Source organism: Trematomus bernacchii, unplaced genomic scaffold (genome assembly GCF_902827165.1).
Source record: "Trematomus bernacchii unplaced genomic scaffold, fTreBer1.1, whole genome shotgun sequence".
Taxonomy (NCBI): Eukaryota; Metazoa; Chordata; class Actinopteri; order Perciformes; family Nototheniidae; genus Trematomus; species Trematomus bernacchii.
Genome location: NW_022987370.1, coordinates 1,409,198 through 1,430,492, shown reverse-complemented (window position 1 = coordinate 1,430,492; position 21,295 = coordinate 1,409,198). Strand labels below are relative to the sequence as shown.

General features: G+C 41.6%; 1 protein-coding gene across 1 annotated transcript in view; it reads right to left on the bottom strand.

The window, feature by feature from the left end:
* The window catches only part of pkd1b (polycystic kidney disease 1b), a 37,834-nt gene that overhangs the window by 2,993 nt on the left and 13,546 nt on the right, over window positions 1-21,295 (bottom strand). The window contains 29 exon segments of the mRNA XM_034132778.1: window positions 428-614; window positions 1,172-1,339; window positions 2,014-2,197; window positions 2,370-2,544; window positions 3,231-3,473; window positions 4,133-4,284; window positions 6,242-6,442; window positions 6,719-6,921; window positions 7,917-8,071; window positions 8,161-8,275; window positions 8,791-8,845; window positions 8,889-9,113; window positions 10,555-10,686; window positions 11,285-11,408; window positions 11,622-11,737; window positions 11,739-11,833; window positions 11,935-12,075; window positions 12,704-12,871; window positions 13,067-13,262; window positions 13,780-13,945; window positions 14,468-14,621; window positions 15,142-15,789; window positions 17,255-17,399; window positions 17,615-17,752; window positions 18,430-18,580; window positions 18,762-18,890; window positions 19,648-19,750; window positions 19,867-20,149; window positions 20,505-20,645. Coding sequence (XP_033988669.1) covers window positions 428-614; window positions 1,172-1,339; window positions 2,014-2,197; window positions 2,370-2,544; window positions 3,231-3,473; window positions 4,133-4,284; window positions 6,242-6,442; window positions 6,719-6,921; window positions 7,917-8,071; window positions 8,161-8,275; window positions 8,791-8,845; window positions 8,889-9,113; window positions 10,555-10,686; window positions 11,285-11,408; window positions 11,622-11,737; window positions 11,739-11,833; window positions 11,935-12,075; window positions 12,704-12,871; window positions 13,067-13,262; window positions 13,780-13,945; window positions 14,468-14,621; window positions 15,142-15,789; window positions 17,255-17,399; window positions 17,615-17,752; window positions 18,430-18,580; window positions 18,762-18,890; window positions 19,648-19,750; window positions 19,867-20,149; window positions 20,505-20,645 — 5,093 coding nt within the window.

Here is a 21,295-nt window from a genome sequence, read left to right as displayed (position 1 = left end):
AGTGCATTCTGGTTTATAACTTGTTTTGGGGTATACCAGACTTTGATATCCATCCACCTGGATTCATCTTCTTATTATGTATAGTAACATTCATTTCCAAGCATTTGGACTACCTATGTTGTAAATGTATTATCTTTTCAATTTACACACGGCATCTATTGCACGTCTGTCCGTCCTGGGAGAGGGATCCCTCCTCTGACGCTCTCCCTGAGGTTTCTCCCATGTTCCCCTTTAAACTGTGGGTTTTCTTTGGAAGTGTTTCCTTGTACGATGTGATGTGAGGGTCTAAGGACAGAGGGGGTCGTATTGTCATACTGATATTCTGTACAAACTGTGAAGTCCACTGAGACAAATGTAACATCTGTGAGATTGGGCTATATAAATAAACATTGATTGATTGATTGATTGATAACAGTGTGGCTGGTACCTGTATGCGAGGATAAGAACAGCTCCACAGATTCGGGCCAGGATCCAGACCCCTCCCCCGACTATCAGCAGCCCATAGAGGGGTCCTAGGACCGGGTGAATCCTGCAGAGCGTCCTCAGAGAGGCCCGGCCCCGCAGCATGGACAACACGGAGACCCCCGACTGATGGAGAGACAGGAAACCCTCCACTGAGCGGGAGAAGAGCTGAGACAGAGAGAGAGGGATATGTACTGGATCATCAATGGTGAACAGACTGGATTTATATATATTTTCTTTTTCTTCAAAGTGTTTTTACATATACTAGTCAGCATTCACACATTCAGAGGCTGCCATACAAGGATAGCAGCGACACCTGTTGCTTTCTTCCCGACTGACACCAAAGTTATTATTATATTTCGGGACATGGAAGACTTTCTATCTTTTGGAGTCCATCTTTTTTTCCACATTATCGTTTTTGTCATTAGGACTGTCTAAGTTGTAATGTTATTATCTTTTGTATCTGTATAAACAACACCTATTTGTCCTGGGAGAGGGATTGCTCCTCTGTCTTTCCCCGAGGTTTCTTCCATTTTGTATTTTTAGTTTGGGGGGTTTCCGGACAGAGAGTGTCATATGCTGTACACACTGTAAAGCCCCCTGAGAAACATGTGATCATGGACCTTATAAATACGATTTGATAGATTAATCGCAACTACATTTCTTCTTTATTCAATATCAAATGAATCTAGACTCTTCTGTTTCGTACCGTGTTTCCGAGGTGAGTGCAGATCATCAGCAGCAGCATCATCAGGACCATCAGAGCCCAAATCTCCCTCCAGGACCCCTGCAGAACCTGAACCAGAACCCCCCACCTCCGCACAAACCTCAGGGAACCCAGCAGCTGAAACACAGAGAGGAAATGAGTCTATGAGTTATAAAGTATTGGAAAACAGTGGATTAAACTCTCATTTACCTTCAGAAGCAGCAGAGTGAGCAGGACAGCGGCACTCTGAGAACTCTTCTCTGACAGCAGGGCCGCAGGCAGGAAGTCCACGAAGCTGTCGGGATCGGATCGGAGCTAAACAATAACACACAGGTTATTAAAAAGTCACAAAAGCAACACAGAATATGGTATTTTTCGATATTTTTCTTTGTTATAAAAAGGGTTAGGCTGGTGTGTTTATGGCTGCTAAATCAAGCTAAAATAACAGGGGTCAAATGAAGTTGACACTGACTTGTTAGACATTTAACTACCACTAGTGAGCCAGAATAAATCTTGACTTATTAAGTTATTATTATAAAGGTTTTTTAAGTTGACTGTGATATTGATATAGAGAGCATATTAATGAATACATAACATTTTGATTAAACTGCATGAGTTTTGTGAGAGTTTATAAATGGAGGTTTTGATTGCAGTTAAACTTGGGAAACAATTACTCAAATTCATCAGGATTTGTCTATTTCATGGATCCTTCCTTCACACTGGATGTACGCAAGAAATTAAAAGCTTTCTTTCAAAGACTCAAGGTACACAGAGTGAGTAATTGATGAACAAATGGTCATTCTGTGGGTGAATAATCCTCTAAACGTGGTTTCTGTTTCTTCTCACCTCAGAAACACAGTTAGATGCCTGAGACAGGAAGCAGAGCTGTAGGATTGAGGTTGTTAGAGACAACAAAGCCAGGATGAGCTGGAACCAGTTTCTGAACCGTCGAAAGTACTGTGAGCGCTCAGTAAACATCGACCAAAACCCCCCGAACAACACGAGGAGAGCGGAGACCAGAAGAAGCACCTGCAGAAAGAAAGACATCGATTTTATCACTGAAATAATGTTTGAATCTTTTGCTAAATAATTTGTTTCATGTCTGATTACAATTATTTATGGTTTTACAGGGATTGCCGACTCATTCCAGGTTCTAAAGACTCATTCCTGCACCACTTTAATTGAAAAGTGTGTGTTTTACCGTGAGTGCCGCCTGCAGGTCGGGTCCAGAGTGAGGAGAAGGGATGAGGAAAGGAAGGATGGAGAGGAAGGAGGCGAGTCTCTGTGAGCGAACCCACTCCAGTTTTATGGAAACACACACAAACAAACCGGACTCTCTGTGGAAGTGCGTGAAGTCGAGGGAAAGGGTTTTAAACCTGGGAGGAAAATGGGATTTAAAACAAATCAGAAAACACAATAATTAGTGGTTTCATTTGAAAACAGTAGCATGTATTGTTTAATTTGCAGGGATGCATGTCATCTAGGTACAAAACTTGCAACACAACTGTATATATTTATATTAAAGTGGACCTATCATGCTATATTTGAATAATATAGTGTAGGACCATACCTATATAAGGCATATTTATATTATACTCAATTTGACATTTTTTAGCTCTGTTTTTGCAAGGGTTGATTCTGTGAGAACAGCACCATCTACAGGCCTGGCATATGTACTACAGCGTCTCCAGCGCTTTCGAACGGCAATGGCCGTGGCCGTCTCCTCCTGATTGGTGGAGTTGGCCCAATAGCCGTAGCGCCACCGTCCTGACGTCAGGACAGTGTTCAAATCTGGATCAGTTTTTATCAGATCCGTTGCAGCCCCTTTTTTAGAGATTTGGGTATGGAGGAAAATAGAGAGGGTTGTGTTTTCTGACACTTGGTGAGTTCCCTGGAACACCGGGGACACATATTCATGTATAAAAGACGTACAAAAGTGCATTTTGCATGATAGGTCCACTTTAAATGAATAAAAGTATATATATATATATCATCAAAAAAAGGTAATTTCTTTCTCTCATTCTGCATATTTTCTTGCTCATTCCGTAACTTATCCACTCACTGTTTGTTGGTCCAGTCGGCAATGTGTAAGTCATTGAAGAGCTGCTGTGTCGTTACGCTGCTGTTTCCCAGATACACAGTTTCCAGAGGATGGAGAGTGTGTGTGTGAGGATGGATAGTGTGTGTGTGAGGACGGAGAGTGAGTGTGTGCTGCAGACGGGGTAATCCAACAAGCTGAAGTGTTGGGTTTTGGTGAAGGTGAGGCACCACAGTTTGGATCATCCACTGCTCTGCATCTGACCAGCTGCATGAAGAGAGCATGGATGTAAATGTTGGATTGGTGTGTGTGTGTGTGTGTGTGTGTGTGTGTGTTTGTGTGTGTGTGTGTGTGTGTGTGTGTGTGTGTGTGTGTCATTTGACCATATACTTCTTAATTTTTTCGACATGTTACTCTATAACGACAACTTTTGATACAGTATAGTTTACATTTTATCAATGTTTTGTTCAATGTAAGATTTAAACCATCCCAACTTCGGCAACTGCTATTCAAAATCAACAGCAATGCATGCCACAAAATATCTTTCTTCCTGGTAGCATTTTGAAACTGTGTAAAAGTGGAGATTATAATGTCCAGAGGAACAAGCTGAGTCTGAAGGTTTTTCTAGATCACATGTTTTTTCTTTGTTTTCTATTTTTTATTACTGCCAAATTGTATTCCATATTTTATTCCATTCTATTTCTATGCAAAATACTGCTATATTTTACTATATTTTGTATTATTTGTATTATTTTTTAATGTTATTATAGTTTTCTTTAAATAGTTCTCTGTGTGTTTTTTAAAATGTTTATGTATGCACCATGACACCAAGTCAAATTCCTCGTACGTGTCAACCTACCTGGTGATAAACCTGTTGCTGATTCTGATTATTGTTTAGTGTTTCTACAGCTGAGTGTGTCCCTTACCCTGTGAGTGAGGTGAGGTTCTGCCCCCCCCCCTCTGAGTGAAGCTCCCGTCTGACGGAGGATCTGAGCAGCCGAGCATCTCTCTGCTCCACCCCGGCCTGATAGTTCAGCATCAGAACCAGAAGCAGGAAGGACAGCTGGCTCACACAGCGCTGCAGGAAACACGCATTAGATCATGGAGGGAGGTGGGAAGTAGTGGAGTACAAATACTTTGTTACTGTACTTAAGTACATGTTTCTGGTATCAGTACTTTACTCCACTACTTATTTTTCTGACCACTTTTTACTTTGACTTCTTACACTTTGAACACAAACACCTGTACTTTCTACTTCTTACATTTTGAACACAAATACCTGTACTTTCTACTTCTTACATGTTGAACACAAATACCTGTACTTTCTACTTCTTACATTTTGAACACAAATACCTGTACTTTCTACTTCTTACATTCTGAACACAAATACCTGTACTTTCTACTTCTTACATGTTGAACACAAATACCTGTACTTTCTACTTCTTACATGTTGAACACAAATACCTGTACTTTCTACTTCTTACATGTTGAACACAAATACCTGTACTTTCTACTTCTTACATGTTGAACACAAATACCTGTACTTTCTACTTCTTACATGTTGAACACAAATACCTGTACTTTCTACTTCTTACATTTTGAACACAAATACCTGTACTTTCTACTTCTTACATTTTGAACACAAATACCTGTACTTTCTACTTCTTACATGTTGAACACAAATACCTGTACTTTCTACTTCTTACATGTTGAACCCAAATACCTGTACTTTCTACTTCTTACATGTTGAACCCAAATACCTGTACTTTCTACTTCTTACATGTTGAACACAAATACCTGTACTTTCTACTTCTTACATGTTGAACCCAAATACCTGTACTTTCTACTTCTTACATTCTGAACACAAATACCTGTACTTTCTACTTCTTACATGTTGAACCCAAATACCTGTACTTTCTACTTCTTACATGTTGAACACAAATACCTGTACTTTCTACTTCTTACATGTTGAACCCAATACCTGTACTTTCTACTTCTTACATTCTGAACACAAATACCTGTACTTTCTACTTCTTACATTCTGAACACAAATACCTGTACTTTCTACTTCTTACATTTTGAACACAAATACCTGTACTTTCTACTTCTTACATTTTGAACACAAATACCTGTACTTTCTACTTCTTACATTTTGAACACAAATACCTGTACTTTCTACTTCTTACATTTTGAACACAGATACCTGTACTTTCTACTTCTTACATTTTGAACACAAATACCTGTACTTTCTACTTCTTACATGTTGAACACAAATACCTGTACTTTCTACTTCTTACATGTTGAACACAAATACCTGTACTTTCTACTTCTTACATTCTGAACACAAATACCTGTACTTTCTACTTCTTACATTCTGAACTCAAATACCTGTACTTTCTACTTCTTACATGTTGAACACAAATACCTGTACTTTCTACTTCTTACATGTTGAACCCAAATACCTGTACTTTCTACTTCTTACATGTTGAACCCAAATACCTGTACTTTCTACTTCTTACATGTTGAACACAAATACCTGTACTTTCTACTTCTTACATTTCCCAAACAGGCTGGTTCCTTTAGTTTGAATGTGTGTTTGGTGGCGTGATCATTATTATTTAGAGTCATTGCGTGCCTATTGATTTGAACACGATCCGTGTATCCATCATTTCCTGGTCTTCTCTAAAGAAGAGGGACCAATGAAAACGTTGTCATGTTGCCGTTGTTCAGCATGGAAACATTCATTAGCTAACAATGACATTATTGTTCTATTAATATAAAGGGAGGTCAGGTACTCTTTAAAACAGCTGCTAGTTATGGGTACTTTTTACTTACTTAAAAGCCCATACTTCTTTACTTTTACTTGAGTAATACCAGAGTATTTTTAGACACGAGTATCTGTACTTCTACTTGAGTAAAGGATGTGTGTACTGTTGCCATGTCTGCCTACCTGTGTATTAATGGCAAGAAGCAAATGAGGACATTGGTAAATATACAAATGTCCATTTAAATCTTAAACTTTGGGACCCTCTCACCCTCATGAGGGCCCTCAGAGCTCTGAGTTTGCGCGCCTCCTCTCTGGCCTGCAGCAGACTGAAGCCACAGGGGGGCCGGACCCTCCCTCCATCGTCTCCAAACCCCCTCAGATCCACCGAGCTCTGCAGAGCCAGATGATCCTCCACCTCTGGATCCACAGGCCTCCACAATAATGTGCAGATCAGAGCCTGCACACACACCTGAGCAGAGGAGAGATTAATATGAAGACGAGAGAATGCAATTCCTGGAGAAATTGTGGTATGATGCTGAAACGACAACGCTGGCTTGAATGTGTAATAAAAAAACTGAGCGTGTGTTATGCTGCAATAACTAGCTGATATGAATATTATGGATGTTCTTTCAAAGGTTCAGGTGTGTAACAGTCTTATGGCCTGTGGAATGAAACTGTCCCTGAGTCAGCATTCACACCAATGAAAGGAATAATCCACCTGAGATTTAGGAGTGATTTAACTCACCTTGAGAGGCTCCAGCAGCAGAGCAGAGGTGAGGAACGCAGAGAGAGACGACAGCAGCCACATGAGGACGAGCGCTCTGGAGAAGGAGCTGCCGTACAGTCCAATAACAGACAGAGAGGCGATGAGAAGTGAACCCAGCAGGGGGTAAATCACTGTGAGAGTCCAGGGGGGGAGCAGCAGGCCGGGGACACCTCGAGATACACCTGGGAGGAAGGGATGGAGCAGAAGATATCTCAAAGGTGACATAGATCATCAGAACTATCAAGTTTCTACATGCACTTAAAAGAAGACACATGGAAAGATTGTGGTGGTTTGCTAGAAGTAATAGATCAACACTTTAAATGGTTAACTAAAAGTAACGGATACATACTTGAAATGTCAGATAAACTCAAAGATAAACAGTTTAAATAGTTAGCCAAAAGTAATTGATTATTTAGTGAACACAGTTTAAAAAGTAGGCTAAAAGTTGCCTTATAGATAGATTGGTAACCTTATCAAATAATTAGTAATGAAGAACTTAGATCCTCGGTATCTAAATAGCTGTTTCAGGTTTGGTGGATGATTCCTGCAGGGTTGAGGGTGCTATAATATATGTTCATTTTAATTCATTTCCTATTTTATAGTTACTTAATCTGTATATAATTGTATTTTTTATTTTATATCTTTAATTGTATTAATCTCTAATCTGTGTGAATCTGTTCTGTCCTGTTTTTCATTCTCACCCTGTTGCTGTTTAAACTACTGAATTTCCCCACGGGATTAATAAAGGTCCATCTTATCTTATCTAGGGAGGCGTGTGGCGCAGAGGACTAGTGTGGCGCAGTGGACTAATGTGGCGCAGTGGACTAGTGTGGCGCAGTGGACTAATGTGGCGCAGTGGACTAGTGTGGCGCAGTGGCCTAGTGCGTTGGTGTTCGGATCAGGTGAGCACAGGTTCAAACCACACTGCAGTCAGCATGTCGTTGTGTCCCTGAGACACTTCACCCCAAATTGCTCCTGTGGGGATTGCCCACAGTTTTGAGTATGTAAGTCACTTTGGATAAAGATAAGAACACATTATTGTTATTATAAGATAAGATAAGATTACATTACATAACATCTAATGTTATGTAATGTAATCTTATCTTATCTTATAATAACAATAATAATACATGGGATTTATATAGTGCTTTTCCTAATGCTCAAAGAGGCTTAATACCTATGCGAGTGATGGAGGGGGACCTGCTGGAGTCTGGAGACGGACTGGGGAGGAAGGTGCTGGCCACCGAGTCCACAGAGATCACAGAGGGAGACCTGAAGAGTCCAAACACAGACTCACTGACCTCAGACCAGCTGCTGCAGGACCTACTGCGGCTGAAAAATAACACAACTTCACAGTCATACATATTCTGATAAACACTGATATGCATAAAATGGGATTTTTATGATTGACAGATGCTCACGTGGTGGAGAGAGAGGAGATGGTTCGAGGAGAGTCTCGCCCGCTGTCTGAGTTGCTGTGATGTAAATCTGCTGAGTCCTCTGATGCTGCTGCGATAGACATCAGAAGATCCTCCTCTGCAATAAACACACACACACAGACTTCTATATTATATACATATTTATATTTATTATCTGCTAATTGAAATTGGCAGTGAGGAAAAATATGTGACAATATCTAAAAGTATTGTGGAGCTGCCGAGAAGTCTTTGTTTGGTATACATTTTCTAAAAGTAATCAGACACTGATCAGTTATATTATATGTTTCAATGAAAATATGAATAATGTTTCCAAAATGGTCATTTCCTATAATATTCTAATTGCAATATCAATTAAAAGAATTGCAATTAGGTGTCATTTTTCCCAATCAGCCGTATTCTTGTTATTGGCTACAATGTGGGATTTTATAATAACAATTTAATTTGTACTGTAATGTTATTATCTACTCAATTAACCTGACGATTTGATCTCATGTTGCTTATTTTAAACTATACAACACTCACTCTGACACTGATTGCTTTGAGACGCACCAGATGCACCGTACATGATTATAACATTCATATTTTTCAGAGTGTAATTGAGCAGTTTCTCACCAGACAGCGTCAGAAGCGTGGTCAGATTCTGGCTGTGAACTTGCACTACGTTGCTCTTCATGTTTTGGTTTGTAGGCGTTTTGTTGGAGGCGGGGTGCAGCGAGGCGGATCTGCTTCTTCCTCCTCAGCTGACGGGATGAAAGTGAAGCCTTGCAGAGGATCGGGGTCTCAGTGATGCATGCTGGGAGGTTGAGGAGGCTGTCACATGACGGCCATGTTTCTACACCCCCCCCCTCCTGATGGGCTCTATCTTTCTGCGGGGCCAAACCGGACGCAGCCCAGAAGTCCAGAATACTGGAGTCCAACGCCTTGCTGTCCAGTAACTACAGGAGGTAAGGTAAGGTGAGGTAAGGTAAGGTAAGGTAAGGTAAGGTACGGTCAGGTAAGGTAAGGTACGGTCAGGTCAGGTAAGGTACGGTACGGTAAGGTCAGGTCAGGTCAGGTCAGGTCAGGTCAGGTAAGGTACGGTAAGGTACGGTGAGGTAAGGTAAGGTCAGGTCAGGTCAGGTCAGGTCAGGTAAGGTCAGGTAAGGTACGGTACGGTAAGGTAAGGTACGGTGAGGTGAGGTAAGGTAAGGTAAGGTAAGGTACGGTAAGGTAAGGTAAGGTACGGTAAGGTAAGGTCAGGTCAGGTCAGGTCAGGTCAGGTCAGGTCAGGTCAGGTCAGGTAAGGTATGGTACGGTACGGTACGGTAAGGTCAGGTCAGGTCAGATCAGGTCAGGTCAGGTCAGGTCAGTTCAGTTAAGGTAAGGTACGGTACGGTAAGGTACGGTAAGGTAAGGTCAGGTCAGGTCAGGTCAGGTACGGTACGGTACGGTAAGGTACGGTACGGTAAGGTAAGGTAAGGTACGGTAAGGTCAGGTCAGGTACGGTAAGGTACGGTAAGTTAAGGTCAGGTCAGGTCAGGTAAGGTACGGTAAGTTAAGGTCAGGTCAGGTCAGGTAAGGTACGGTAAGTTAAGGTCAGGTCAGGTCAGGTCAGGTCAGGTACGGTAAGGTAAGGTACGGTAAGGTACGGTAAGGTAAGGTACGGTAAGTTAAGGTCAGGTCAGGTCAGGTCAGGTCAGGTACGGTAAGGTAAGGTACGGTAAGGTACGGTAAGGTAAGGTACGGTAAGTTAAGGTCAGGTCAGGTAAGGTAAGGTCAGGTCAGGTCAGGTAAGGTACGGTAAGGTAAGGTAAGGTAAGGTCAGGTGAGCACAGGTTCAAACCCCACTGCAGTCAGCATGTCGTTGTGTCCCTGAGACACTTCACCCCAAATTGCTCCTGTGGGGATTGTCCACAGTTTTGAGTATGTAAGTCGCTTTGGATAAAGATAAGAATAAATTATTGTTATTATAAGATAAGATTACATTACATAACATCTAATGTTATGTAATGTAATCTTATCTTATCTTATAAGGTAAGGTAAGGTCAGGTCAGGTAAGGTAAGGTGCGTTTATCTGTAAAGCCCATTTTCAGAAACAGAGGCAGTTCAAAGTGCTTTACATCAACATTAACACTTAAGAAGACAACAGAAAGGAACACAATGGAATAACAGATTCAGAAAAAACATGCATAAAAGAATAGTTTAAAACAGTTTCTTCCCCTCCGCTACCGGCCTCATAAACAAGGCCCCCCCACTGACACCATACCGATCTCTTGTTTTATTCCATATTGTATTCCATTCCATTTCAATGTAAATACTGCGTGCGTGCGTGCGTGCGTGCGTGCGTGCGTGCGTGCGTGCGTGCGTGCGTGCGTGCGTGCGTGCGTGCGTGCTCACAGATGACGGGCCGGAGGAGGAGTCGGACAGAGACAGGAAGGACGGGCCGGAGGGATCTGATTGGCCGAGGAAGACGTCCATCTCCACAGAGTGACAGACGGGGGAGGGAGGGACGGACGTATCCACGGTTACCTGGAGAGGGTATCAAGTCAATGTTAAGAAATACTGTATACTGTAATAACATGATATATGGAAGTGGATTCCTGATACAGTGTATATTCATTTGTGCAGGAAAAGAGCAAATAATTATTAATTGCACCTTAAAATTGGTTCCTAATGAAGTCATTACAGTTTGTTTGTTTGTTTGTTTGTTTATCCATTATATGTTTATGATGCTTCAGTGAATAAGTATGCATGGATACAAAAAAAGAAACACTTAGTAAAAGAACATTCAGAAAAATAATAAATAAATGAAACTGACAAAATTACAAAATAATAGTTACATTTAAAAATAAAATGTAATATATCTTAAATAAAATAAAATAGTATATATTTTTACACACACACACACACACACACCACACACACACACACACACACACACACACACACATACACACACACCACACACACACCACACACACACACACACACACACACACTAAGATTAAACTGTTTGTCAAACAAATCTTTGTTCAAATCACACACACGTCTCTGTGCTGACCTCAAATGACCTCTAATCAGCAGCCACGCGCAGAAACAAACCACAGAAATCCAGGATTATATTCACCTGACTGTGAGACTTTCTGAAGAGGAAACAGAGGAACCACTGGAGAGGAAACACCAGAGCAGCGACCGTCATCCCAACAGAAACAGCCTCCATGTTCACCAGCAGCCGCACTGACACCGGGCCACTGAACACAGAACATTTGGGGCTCGTAAAAAATATGTATTTATAAAAAAAAGTCAAATTCTGAGTAAACATCCTCTTCTGAGAAAAAGTAAAAAATCTGCGAAAAAAAGTCAGATTCTTCCAAAAAAAATAAAGAAATATTAAATTTCTAAAAAAATAGTCAAACCAGAAAAAAAAATACATTGAATTTGTTAATTGAGGCCTGCCCTCCTACCTGAGTCCCTGTGTGCCCACGGCTCCGTACCACAGCGCCCCCAGAGCCAGGTACAAGTGCAGCACCACGGCACTACAGGTGACCCTCTGACCCCGAGAGAACCTGCTGTGGGGGGGGGCGTTCCCATAGCGACAGCCACAGGTGATGCTCCACCATCCCAAACACCAGCTGGGAGGAAAACACCCGACAAAACTGAGACAGCTCCTCTGGACCTGAGAGGAGGAAGACATGTTTATTTATCTGTTTATTTACCAAGGAGAGGCCGATTTATAGAAATGACTGTTAAACCACATTAATTCAGTTCAAAGCTCACATGAGGCCAGAACCTCCTTCTCCACGGATCCGTTCTTCTGGTTCTCCACAGAGAGCCAGTCCTCCAGCAGGAAGAAGAACATGTGGTCAGTCAGAGGGTCCCAGACCACGACTTGCTCCACAAACCAGGACGGGTCCAGACCTGAAGTAACACACACAGAGAAACTCAGTTAAAGGTCTCCTATCATGCATTTTAGACATCCCTCATATCCCTCTGTTTCCGCCCTGTTAGAGAATTGCTGATTCTGGGTCTAAAGCTTTACAAATGTATACCCAGAAACTCAGCTAAATGCTGCCGTGATTAAACGCCATGTTCCAAACCACATCAATGATTATGGAGCTCAAATGCTTTTTCTCTCTCAGGTTTACCACAAGCTGAGTTCCTTTTTTTATTTCCTGCTTCTTTACACATACTCTCTCCAGTACAGGTTAGCTCTGAGTGTTAGCGATGCTTGCTAATGTAAACAAAGACCATATTACATCCAGAACAGTCGCGCATTGTTTCTGATAGGGCCGTGGGTGTAAAGCCCGCCCACATTTCAGATATGATGTCATATAGGCAGAAAATCTGGATCAGCTCCGTTGTACCACCGTTTTCAGAGATGTGGGTACGGAGGAAAAGAGAGGGTTTTATTTTCTGACACTTTGTGAGTCTCCTGACACACCGGGGACACATATTTATGTATAAAAGACATCAAAAAGTGCATTTAGCATGATAGGTCCCCTTTAACATTTTTTTATCAATTGATATTTTGGGAAACTCCACCTACCTGTGTTATCGTGCCAGATGCGGATCTTCCAGACTTCCCCCAGGCTCTCGTCTGTCTCCAGGTGAAACATGTCGAGGCCTCCTCTCTGAAACGCTCCGCCGCTCCGCAGGTGGCGAGCGCCGCTCTTACTCACTCCGTACAGACTGATGCCAACGTGTGCAGTGGTGCCTGATGGGTAAAATACAGTATTAATTATTTTTACAATATATAGTTATTTGTGTAGTTATTCTTAATTTATTCTTTTTTTTTTTATAATTACTCATATTATTATTTTATTATGTGTTTAAGTACACAAATACTGAAAATTCACATTACATTTTAAGTAATTCTTTCAAATTTAAAAACATTGTTCTCCTCTCTGACCTGCCCCTCTCCTGCGGCCGGTCTTCACCAGCACTCGGTACTGATGGAGGCCCGGTCGGCCACACAGAGGAACCCGGCTCAGCCTGGTTCTCTCCAGGTGGTCCAGTTTGTGAGCGATGAGCCCCAGCAGCAGGTGGATCAGAACCAGAACCGCACACACCATCCCGACCAGCAGGTTACGCACCGGACCACCCGGCTGAGGAGAGACGAGAGAGAGACGAAGGAGCCTGATGAAGACTTCCCTTTATTGACTTTCTCTTTGATTTTTGTTTTCATTTTCTAACTTTGTGAATAAACTCAACATTTGCCATGCTTATATCAATCAATAATAATAATAATAATTTTTAGTTTTAAAAAGAAAATGCACTGGTGTAATGCTTCTAATGCAGCATCTTAATGTCATGTGTACATCAACTGTCTTGATATGTCACAGCCACTGTCGTCCATTCAGGAAAAGTCTGGCATTACCAAGACTGAAGTTGGGCAGCTCACTCATTCTTTTCAAACTGTATGTTTGTAAAATAACAAGAAGCTGGGTGTTTTTATTCTAATTAATACACAATAAAGCCAGTTTCTTAATGGATAACATTTGTAGGATATCTTTCTGGAGGGAACTTATCCTTTGCAGACCATTTAAATGCACAAAAGCCTATAGAAAACACCACAGGAAAGGGAAGAAATTGCTCCGGTGTAATGCTTTGTGTCTCACGTACCGGCGGCAGCAGCACCACGGCCCCGGGATGGAGGAACATGCTGGCCCCGAACATGGTGAGGTGCTGGGTGAGGCAGTGGGCGCTCTGCAGGGTGCTGCCCTCCAGAGGCTGCAGACCCTCACTGCTCCAACGCCTCTGCTGCACGCTGTAGTACTGACACACTGCGCTGAACACACACATCGACACACACACCGGACCACCGGAGACCAGAGACGAGGACAGGTGGACGGAGAGAGGCTGGTCCGTCCGGTTCAGACTGTTGGAGGAAGATAATTCATGTTAGGTAATCAGCTAGAGGAGCAACAAACAGGTGATGAGTTCATGGTACATTATCGCAAAAACAGTGCTCATACTTGCACGTGGCAAAGTAGTAATAGGCTATTGAACGAATGAAATGGACAGTATTTTCCTCAGTTCACATATAGCGCCTTTTTTTGAGCGATAGCATATTTAAAAATAGTTTTCAATGTGGAGTTGCACCCAGAGTCCTTTTCTGAGAGCACCGCTATTCTTTTGCAACTGATCTGAAGGGTTTTTGTTGAACACATTTACATTTTACGGTTGATTATAGTGAAAAAACTATGACAGTTTTTGATGAAACACTTGGAGGGGGTATTATTAAAGCCTCTCTGCCAGAAAAAAAATGCTATGTGGACACACAGCGATACAGGAAAGACCAGCGACTCACAGTGGAGACAGGAAGATGGTTTCCTCCATGAAAGGGGTCGCATCAGACAGATTTAGAGCCCACTCCTTCACCAGGGAATCCCAGGATGCATTAGTCCCCGGCACTGCAGAGCTCACTTCTATCCGGACATGTCCCAGACTCACTGGAGTAGCTCCTAAATATGCATAATGCAGTTAGAAAACAGCCTTTGTGATTCATAATTCATGCACGAACTCACAGATATACAGTAGGGGTAATTAATATTTATTTAGGCGCTGCTTGACCGACTTTAAAATAAAGTTCAGCGTCTTGATTTATAGACTTCTTGAAATGTCTAAATGTCATGTGTACGTCAACTGTCTAGATATGTCACATCCACTGTTGTTCATTCAGGAAAAGTCTGGCATTAGACTTGGGGAGCTCAGTAAAACTTTTCAAACTGTATTCTTATAACGTTATTGAAATGACAGGAAGCTGGGTATTTCTTCTTAATTAATACAAAATAAAACCAGTTTTTTTATCGATAATTTTGGCACAAACTCTGGTATTTGAGCCTTTGCAGACTATTTACATGCACAAAAACCGATAGAAATCACTACAGGAAAGGCAAAAACCACCCCAAAAAGAATAATAGCGCCCCTTTAAGATCGTAAAAAAACGGTTAGATCCAGTCAAAGGTACATTTTGTTCTGTACCTGAGTCCAGGCTGAAGTTGAAGGAGATATATAACCCTGCGTTTTCATCCAGTCCGTCCACCTCCTTGACTGTAAAGTTTAACATCCCTTCAGTAGGCAACATCTCCGTAAGACAAGTCCCATTCCCTGCTCCACCCCCATCATCCTGCCCAATATGGTGTTTATTTGGCAGGGTGACCCGTATGGCCTGATCAGGGTCCAGATCCTGTATGGTGATTGGTTGGCCTTGAGGTGTAGTGAGCTCCATTGCAACCAGAGAGGTGGAAATCGGAGGATCGGCTGCCGTCAGGAAAGGATTTGATCCGATATCTGCGTCGAAAAGAACCTGAACTATCTCAGTCTTCTGATTCTGCAGGTGAGCAGTAAGAGAGGAGGGGATGAGAAACTGACATCGATGAGAGGGGACGATCTGGTGTTGGTTGGACTTTTGAGTGCAGAGGAGTTCGGAGGGGTCTCCATGGAAGGAAACTGTGTTGATGTAGTCGTTGGAGAGCAAAAGAGGCGCCTTGTCATTCATTTGGGCGTGCATCAGGGAGCGCATCAGGGCCCCTGCATGATTTAACGCTAAGAGGACATTAGAGGACGCTAAATGAAGAGTGTCGTGGTGAGAACTGGAAGCTCTGATAGATACAGCCGCCAAGGTGCTACCTGGAAACAAAGAGAACACAACAATGTATTTGATTTGTTCATTTAACCCTTGTGTTGTGTTCGAAAGCTGTTTCCGTTCATGGTGTTCGCATGAAGTCCAAAACACTCAAATGTAATGACTATCATCCAATATTGTTTTAACTACATCATCACTAACTTATTATGCATTCACAACCTCACACTCCTGTTGTCATTTTATTATGTATGGCCCCAAAACACATATTTTTAAGTAGGAAATGGGATTGAATTAACTCATTATATTCCCTATAGTAAACACCGTGGATAATTATGTTATCTGACTATAATAGACTAATATTAAAATACAATTTTCCCCCAAAACGTTTTTCCAACTTTATATTATTAACTATAGTTCCAATAAAAAAAAACTAGAGGGTAGTTATTAGTGTTGTAGTACTCGAGACCGGTCTTTTAACGGTCTTGGTCTTGTCTCGGCCTCGGACCTATACAGTAGGTCACGAGATTTGATGTCAAGGCCGGTCAAGACCGTTCTTATTATACATCCATGGTTGAGACCACGGCTGTTGCTGGGGATGTGATTGGATGTGAAACGCCCTGTTTAAAAAAATTCAACCAATAACGTGACTTCACGTGACTCTGAATCTTTTCCCTCATGCGCCACAATGTTTGTAAACATGGGACTGATCTATACCGGCTGCTACCCCCCCACCTGTCGCCACCCCCTTCACACACTCAAACGCTCTTGCAGTGAAGATGTCGCGAAATTCATCAATCATTAAATTTGGCTACACAAGCTACACAGTGTGTGTGTGTGTGTGTGTGTGTGTGTGTGTGTGTGTGTGTGTGTGTGTGTGTGTGTGTGTGTGTGTGTGTGTGTGTGTGTGTGTGTGTGTGTGTGTGTGTGTGTGTGTGTGTGTGTGTGTGTGTGTGTGTGTGTGTGTGTGTTAAAGGGTTTTCCTTCATCCTGTGTGTGTTTGTCTTCAAAAGTGGTTCCTGGTTGGTTTGTTTTTTGTTTGTTGCTTAGACCTATATACCGTAAAATGTATATTATGATGTTTTATATTATGTTCTTACTATGTTACTGTTTTTATATGAAAAGGATAACTTTTTGAATAAATATGATGAAGTTGAATTTATATCTTACTGTGTCTTTTTATGATGATGTGGATCTTTCAGATCAAATTGACTCTGGTATCTTACACATGGTATTGTAAGTGTATCATGTAGTGTTGGATTCACAGGAGTCTGGGTCCGGTCTTGACTCGGTCTCGCCCTTGGTCTTGGTCTTGACTTGGTCTCGACCTCTTAAAGTCTTGGTCTTGACTTGGTCTTGCTACTCTCCGGTCTCGGTAATGTCTTGGTCTCGGATAAAGTGGTCTCGACTACAACACTAGTAGTTATTATATATTTTTTACTTGAAACACAACATAAGGGTTAACCATGAGATTATGAGTGATTCATGCATGAGATACTTTTTGAAAAGCACCTATGATGTTGAGAATGTTCCTCCCTGTTTCCACCGCTGACAACACACCAGGACTCATCTGCTCCTCCATGACATGGATCATCTTCCCAACAGCTTCCAGAACCTTCTCTTGGCACTTTTCACACACAAGTTCACTAGGAACAGCCTTCAGAAAACAGAAATAGACGTGTCTTTTGCAATTTTTATGCTTAAAATGTTGAAAGAGATGGAATAATCTGTACGATGTTGTGTGAAATATCTTTGTGTCTTTTTGGTCTCTTTTCCTCCTTTCTGTGTTTGCAAAGAATACAGTTGGCACTACACATATTTTCTAAATATTTAGGACTGTGAACGATAGGGAAACAAACAGTGGTTACTTACAGTAGACAGTGACAGAGCTGAGCTGATCTGATCTACATTCAGCATGGAGTTCACTGGGAGAGACGCCAGGACTCGGGTGACATTTTCCCGAATCTCCCTTCTGTCCAACAGCGTCACGGCACTCTGTCCAGCATCCATCTGTGGAAAGATTGGGTTTGACTCATAGTTTCATATTCAAGCAATTTAATAGGTCCCCTATTATACTGTACGCCCCTCTGAGAGATATTTGGTTAAAAATAACACAATGGTGCTCTAGGAGGAGATTCAGGTGATAAGGTGGGGGGGAGGGGTTACCTTGGTTGCTGATTGGCTAATGGTTACACAAGCCAAAACATCGTTATGACATCATCAAGTGGCCAAAATCTGATCAGCTCATTTTCAGACAGGTTTTTATATAAATGGATCAGGACAAAAAGAGAGAATCTTTTTTCCTGAAACTCTCAGAGTCTCTTTACACAGAGGGGACACATGGTGATGTATAAGAGACATGAAGAAGAGGGGACACATGTTGATGTAGAAGAGACATGAAGAAGAGGGGACACATGTTGATGTAGAAGAGACATGAAGAAGAGGGGACACATGTTGATGTAGAAGAGACATGAAGAAGAGGGGACACATGTTGATGTAGAAGAGACATGAAGAAGAGGGGACACATGTTGATGTAGAAGAGACATGAAGAAGAGGGGACACATGTTGATGTATAAAAGACATGGAAAAGTGGATTTTGCATAATAGGTGATCTTTAAATTCCACTATGTTAATTATTTTCAGCTTAATCATAGTCAGCTGCCATTTCATGCACTTGCAAATGGGACCTGATTGAGCTGGCTGGTGAGAGCGATGGAATAAGGGATGATCTCTTGAGGGTTTCCTTGTTGGACCAAAGCCCAAAGCTCTGTCTGGCTCTTGTTTCTCAGCCACTGACCGGCTACTGCATCCTTTGGAGGAGTTTGAACCGTCAGCATTCTGTAGAAAAGAGGAAACAGAGACTGTGAGAGTTCACAAAAACCCACATTCGGCATAATCTGTAAACAACTTAAATATTGTTCCTAAATGTAGATTGACAATTCGAGTAAACGACAGGTGTGGCACATGACAAGTTGTGATACATGTTATGCTTCGGCTGCATTAGTTCCTGGTAGCTTACCTGTTCAGAGCAATGACTTTTGCCCCAAGATGGTCTTCTACCAGCAAAGTAACTGAGATAACTGATGTGCTTCTTTCTTGCCCAGGACTTCCCATTGGAACCAGACTGCCATATTTTGAACGAGTACCCCTAGGAAAGAGAATGTCGACATAAAAGACAAAATAGCTTAAGTTATTCAGGTCAAAGACATTTGGTTGCAGACTCTGTAGGCAATGGGACTTGATTTGTGTCTGTTTGTAGTCAGGTAGTATTGATCAGTCATGCTTGAGAATGCTTTGGTTGGATGCAGGTAAACCTTTAGTGGGAAAGAGGAGGAATGCATCGGCTAAAATGCAATCTTGGAACCATCAGATATTGTCTGACGATGATTTAAACCTCTATTAGCTCGGCTTACTTTCTACTTGGGAAACAAACCAATCGTAGACATTATCTCTCTATGGGATCCTTATTCTCATTGTTGTAATCAAGCTTTAAACAGTGACTGGTGTTTGGAGGAGACGTCTTTGCTGGATGTTATGCATTATCAGTTTTCCTGGATATCTGATGGCTTCACTCGTGACATTGTACAGGAAACAAATTCAAACCTTACCTCTTAATGCTATTTCTAATGTGTAGGTTAAAGGTCACCTATTATGCAAAATACAATGATAAACCTGTGTCCCCTCTGTGTAAAGAGACTCTGAACGTTTCAGGAAAAAAGATTCTCTCTCTTTTTGTCCTGATCCTTTTATATAAAAACCTGTCTGAAAATGAGCTGATCAGATTTTGGCCACTTTATGATGTCATAAGGTTTTTTTTGGCTTGTGTAACCATTAGCCAATCACCAACCAAGGTAAGATCACACTTCATGGTCTATAAATAGCTGTTAGTTGAGTCCTTTATTTACCTGTACAGAGTGAGTAAGGGGCACACCGGGCCATTGGGATGACATGGTGCAACTTGGAAGGTGTAAATCAGCTGAGAGGTCCTGCTTTCATCATCTTGCCACCCTGCCAAAAGACAACAGATGTTAGCAAATCCCGTTCAGTTTGATGGATAACTTACTCTTTCTCTAAACTGCAGGATTTCCTCAATTCAGAGTTGAAACACTTCCACTCAGTGTTACCTGAGCAGTTGTAGGTGACCACCGTCTCCAGCAGACGTATATCTGACTCTGGACTGAGTTCACAGAGGCCTCCATGAGGGGGATTGTTAGGGTGTATCGTCAGGCTGGCGCTACCCCAACGCCCTCTGCCAGGCTGAGACACATTGAGAGTGAAGGTGTAACTCTGTCCTGGTTGTAGGACACCTGAACGCACCACCAAGTTAGGAGAGTGTCTGCCGGTAGATGTGGAGACCTCGTTTAGGTCAAGGGTCACGCCAGTCTGGTCCTCAGCACTCCATTTGTACTGTGAGAAAACGCTTCATGATGAATGTCTTGTGACTGTCAGAATAATTCTTGGATGCCATCAATAAACCATAGTACTGTTCATTTGACCATTTAATTAAGTATTGCTAAGATTACATGAAGATTAAACCAATGAAGGTTGGAAACCAATGTCAAATTACAAACAAATTCCTTAAACACATAGACACGAGATAATTAAAAAGATAATGAATAAAGCAGAGACTACAGCAAAGGGAGAACAGTTTTCACTACACTTGCCTTTCCATGAACTCTTTTGCAACAGAATATTCCAAACATTTTTACTTTAAGATAAAGTTACTTAGTTGAAAGTGGGAAGTTATTGTCCGATTCATTACCTGAGCTCGATCGTCACACTGTCCACATTGTCCTGACAGTACAGTGGGGGTGGTATAGCTTATTTGGTGAGGGGAGGACAGTAGAGAGCAGGACACGCAATCCACAATCACAGGAAACACAGGAGCTTCACTCATAGTCACCTGTAGGTTAGACATAGAGGGAAGAAGTGTATTTTTGGGCTAAATTCATTGGTTTGTCTACCGTAACTTCCAAAATTGCCAGTGTCTCCAAAACGATTTAATTGCAAGAGCATGCTTTTGTGTTAAGATAGAGGGAGATGTGGGGTTATACTCACTGTCTGGTTGAAGGAGACAGGACTCCTTCCTGCTTTGTGTACAGTAAGGGTGAAAACGTAGACTGTGCCTGAGTGCAACTGAGTGCCAAGTACCGTCATTTTACTGCTGTTAGTCGTCTTAGGCTGCTTTGCAAAATGAGACTCGCTTGAGTTCTGAAAATACAAACACGACGTGGGTCTTAGTATCACTTATATAGACTGTTTTTCAAATATGTATTGTATTATGTTATCTTATTCATCCTTAAAAGGATAGTAGTAGCTAATGTATTCTTCATAAAGACAACTAGGAAGATTGAGGTCACTTTAAAGTAGGGCTGTGCGATTATGGCAAAAATCATAATCACGATTATTTTGGTCAATAATTGATATCACGATTATTAAAAACGATTATCCATTTACTTTGAAAACATCCATATATTGAAAAAAAAATGTGAACAGTATGTTTTTATCAGTTGATTACCCTGAACTTTAAGTATAATTCAACAGAAAAACAAA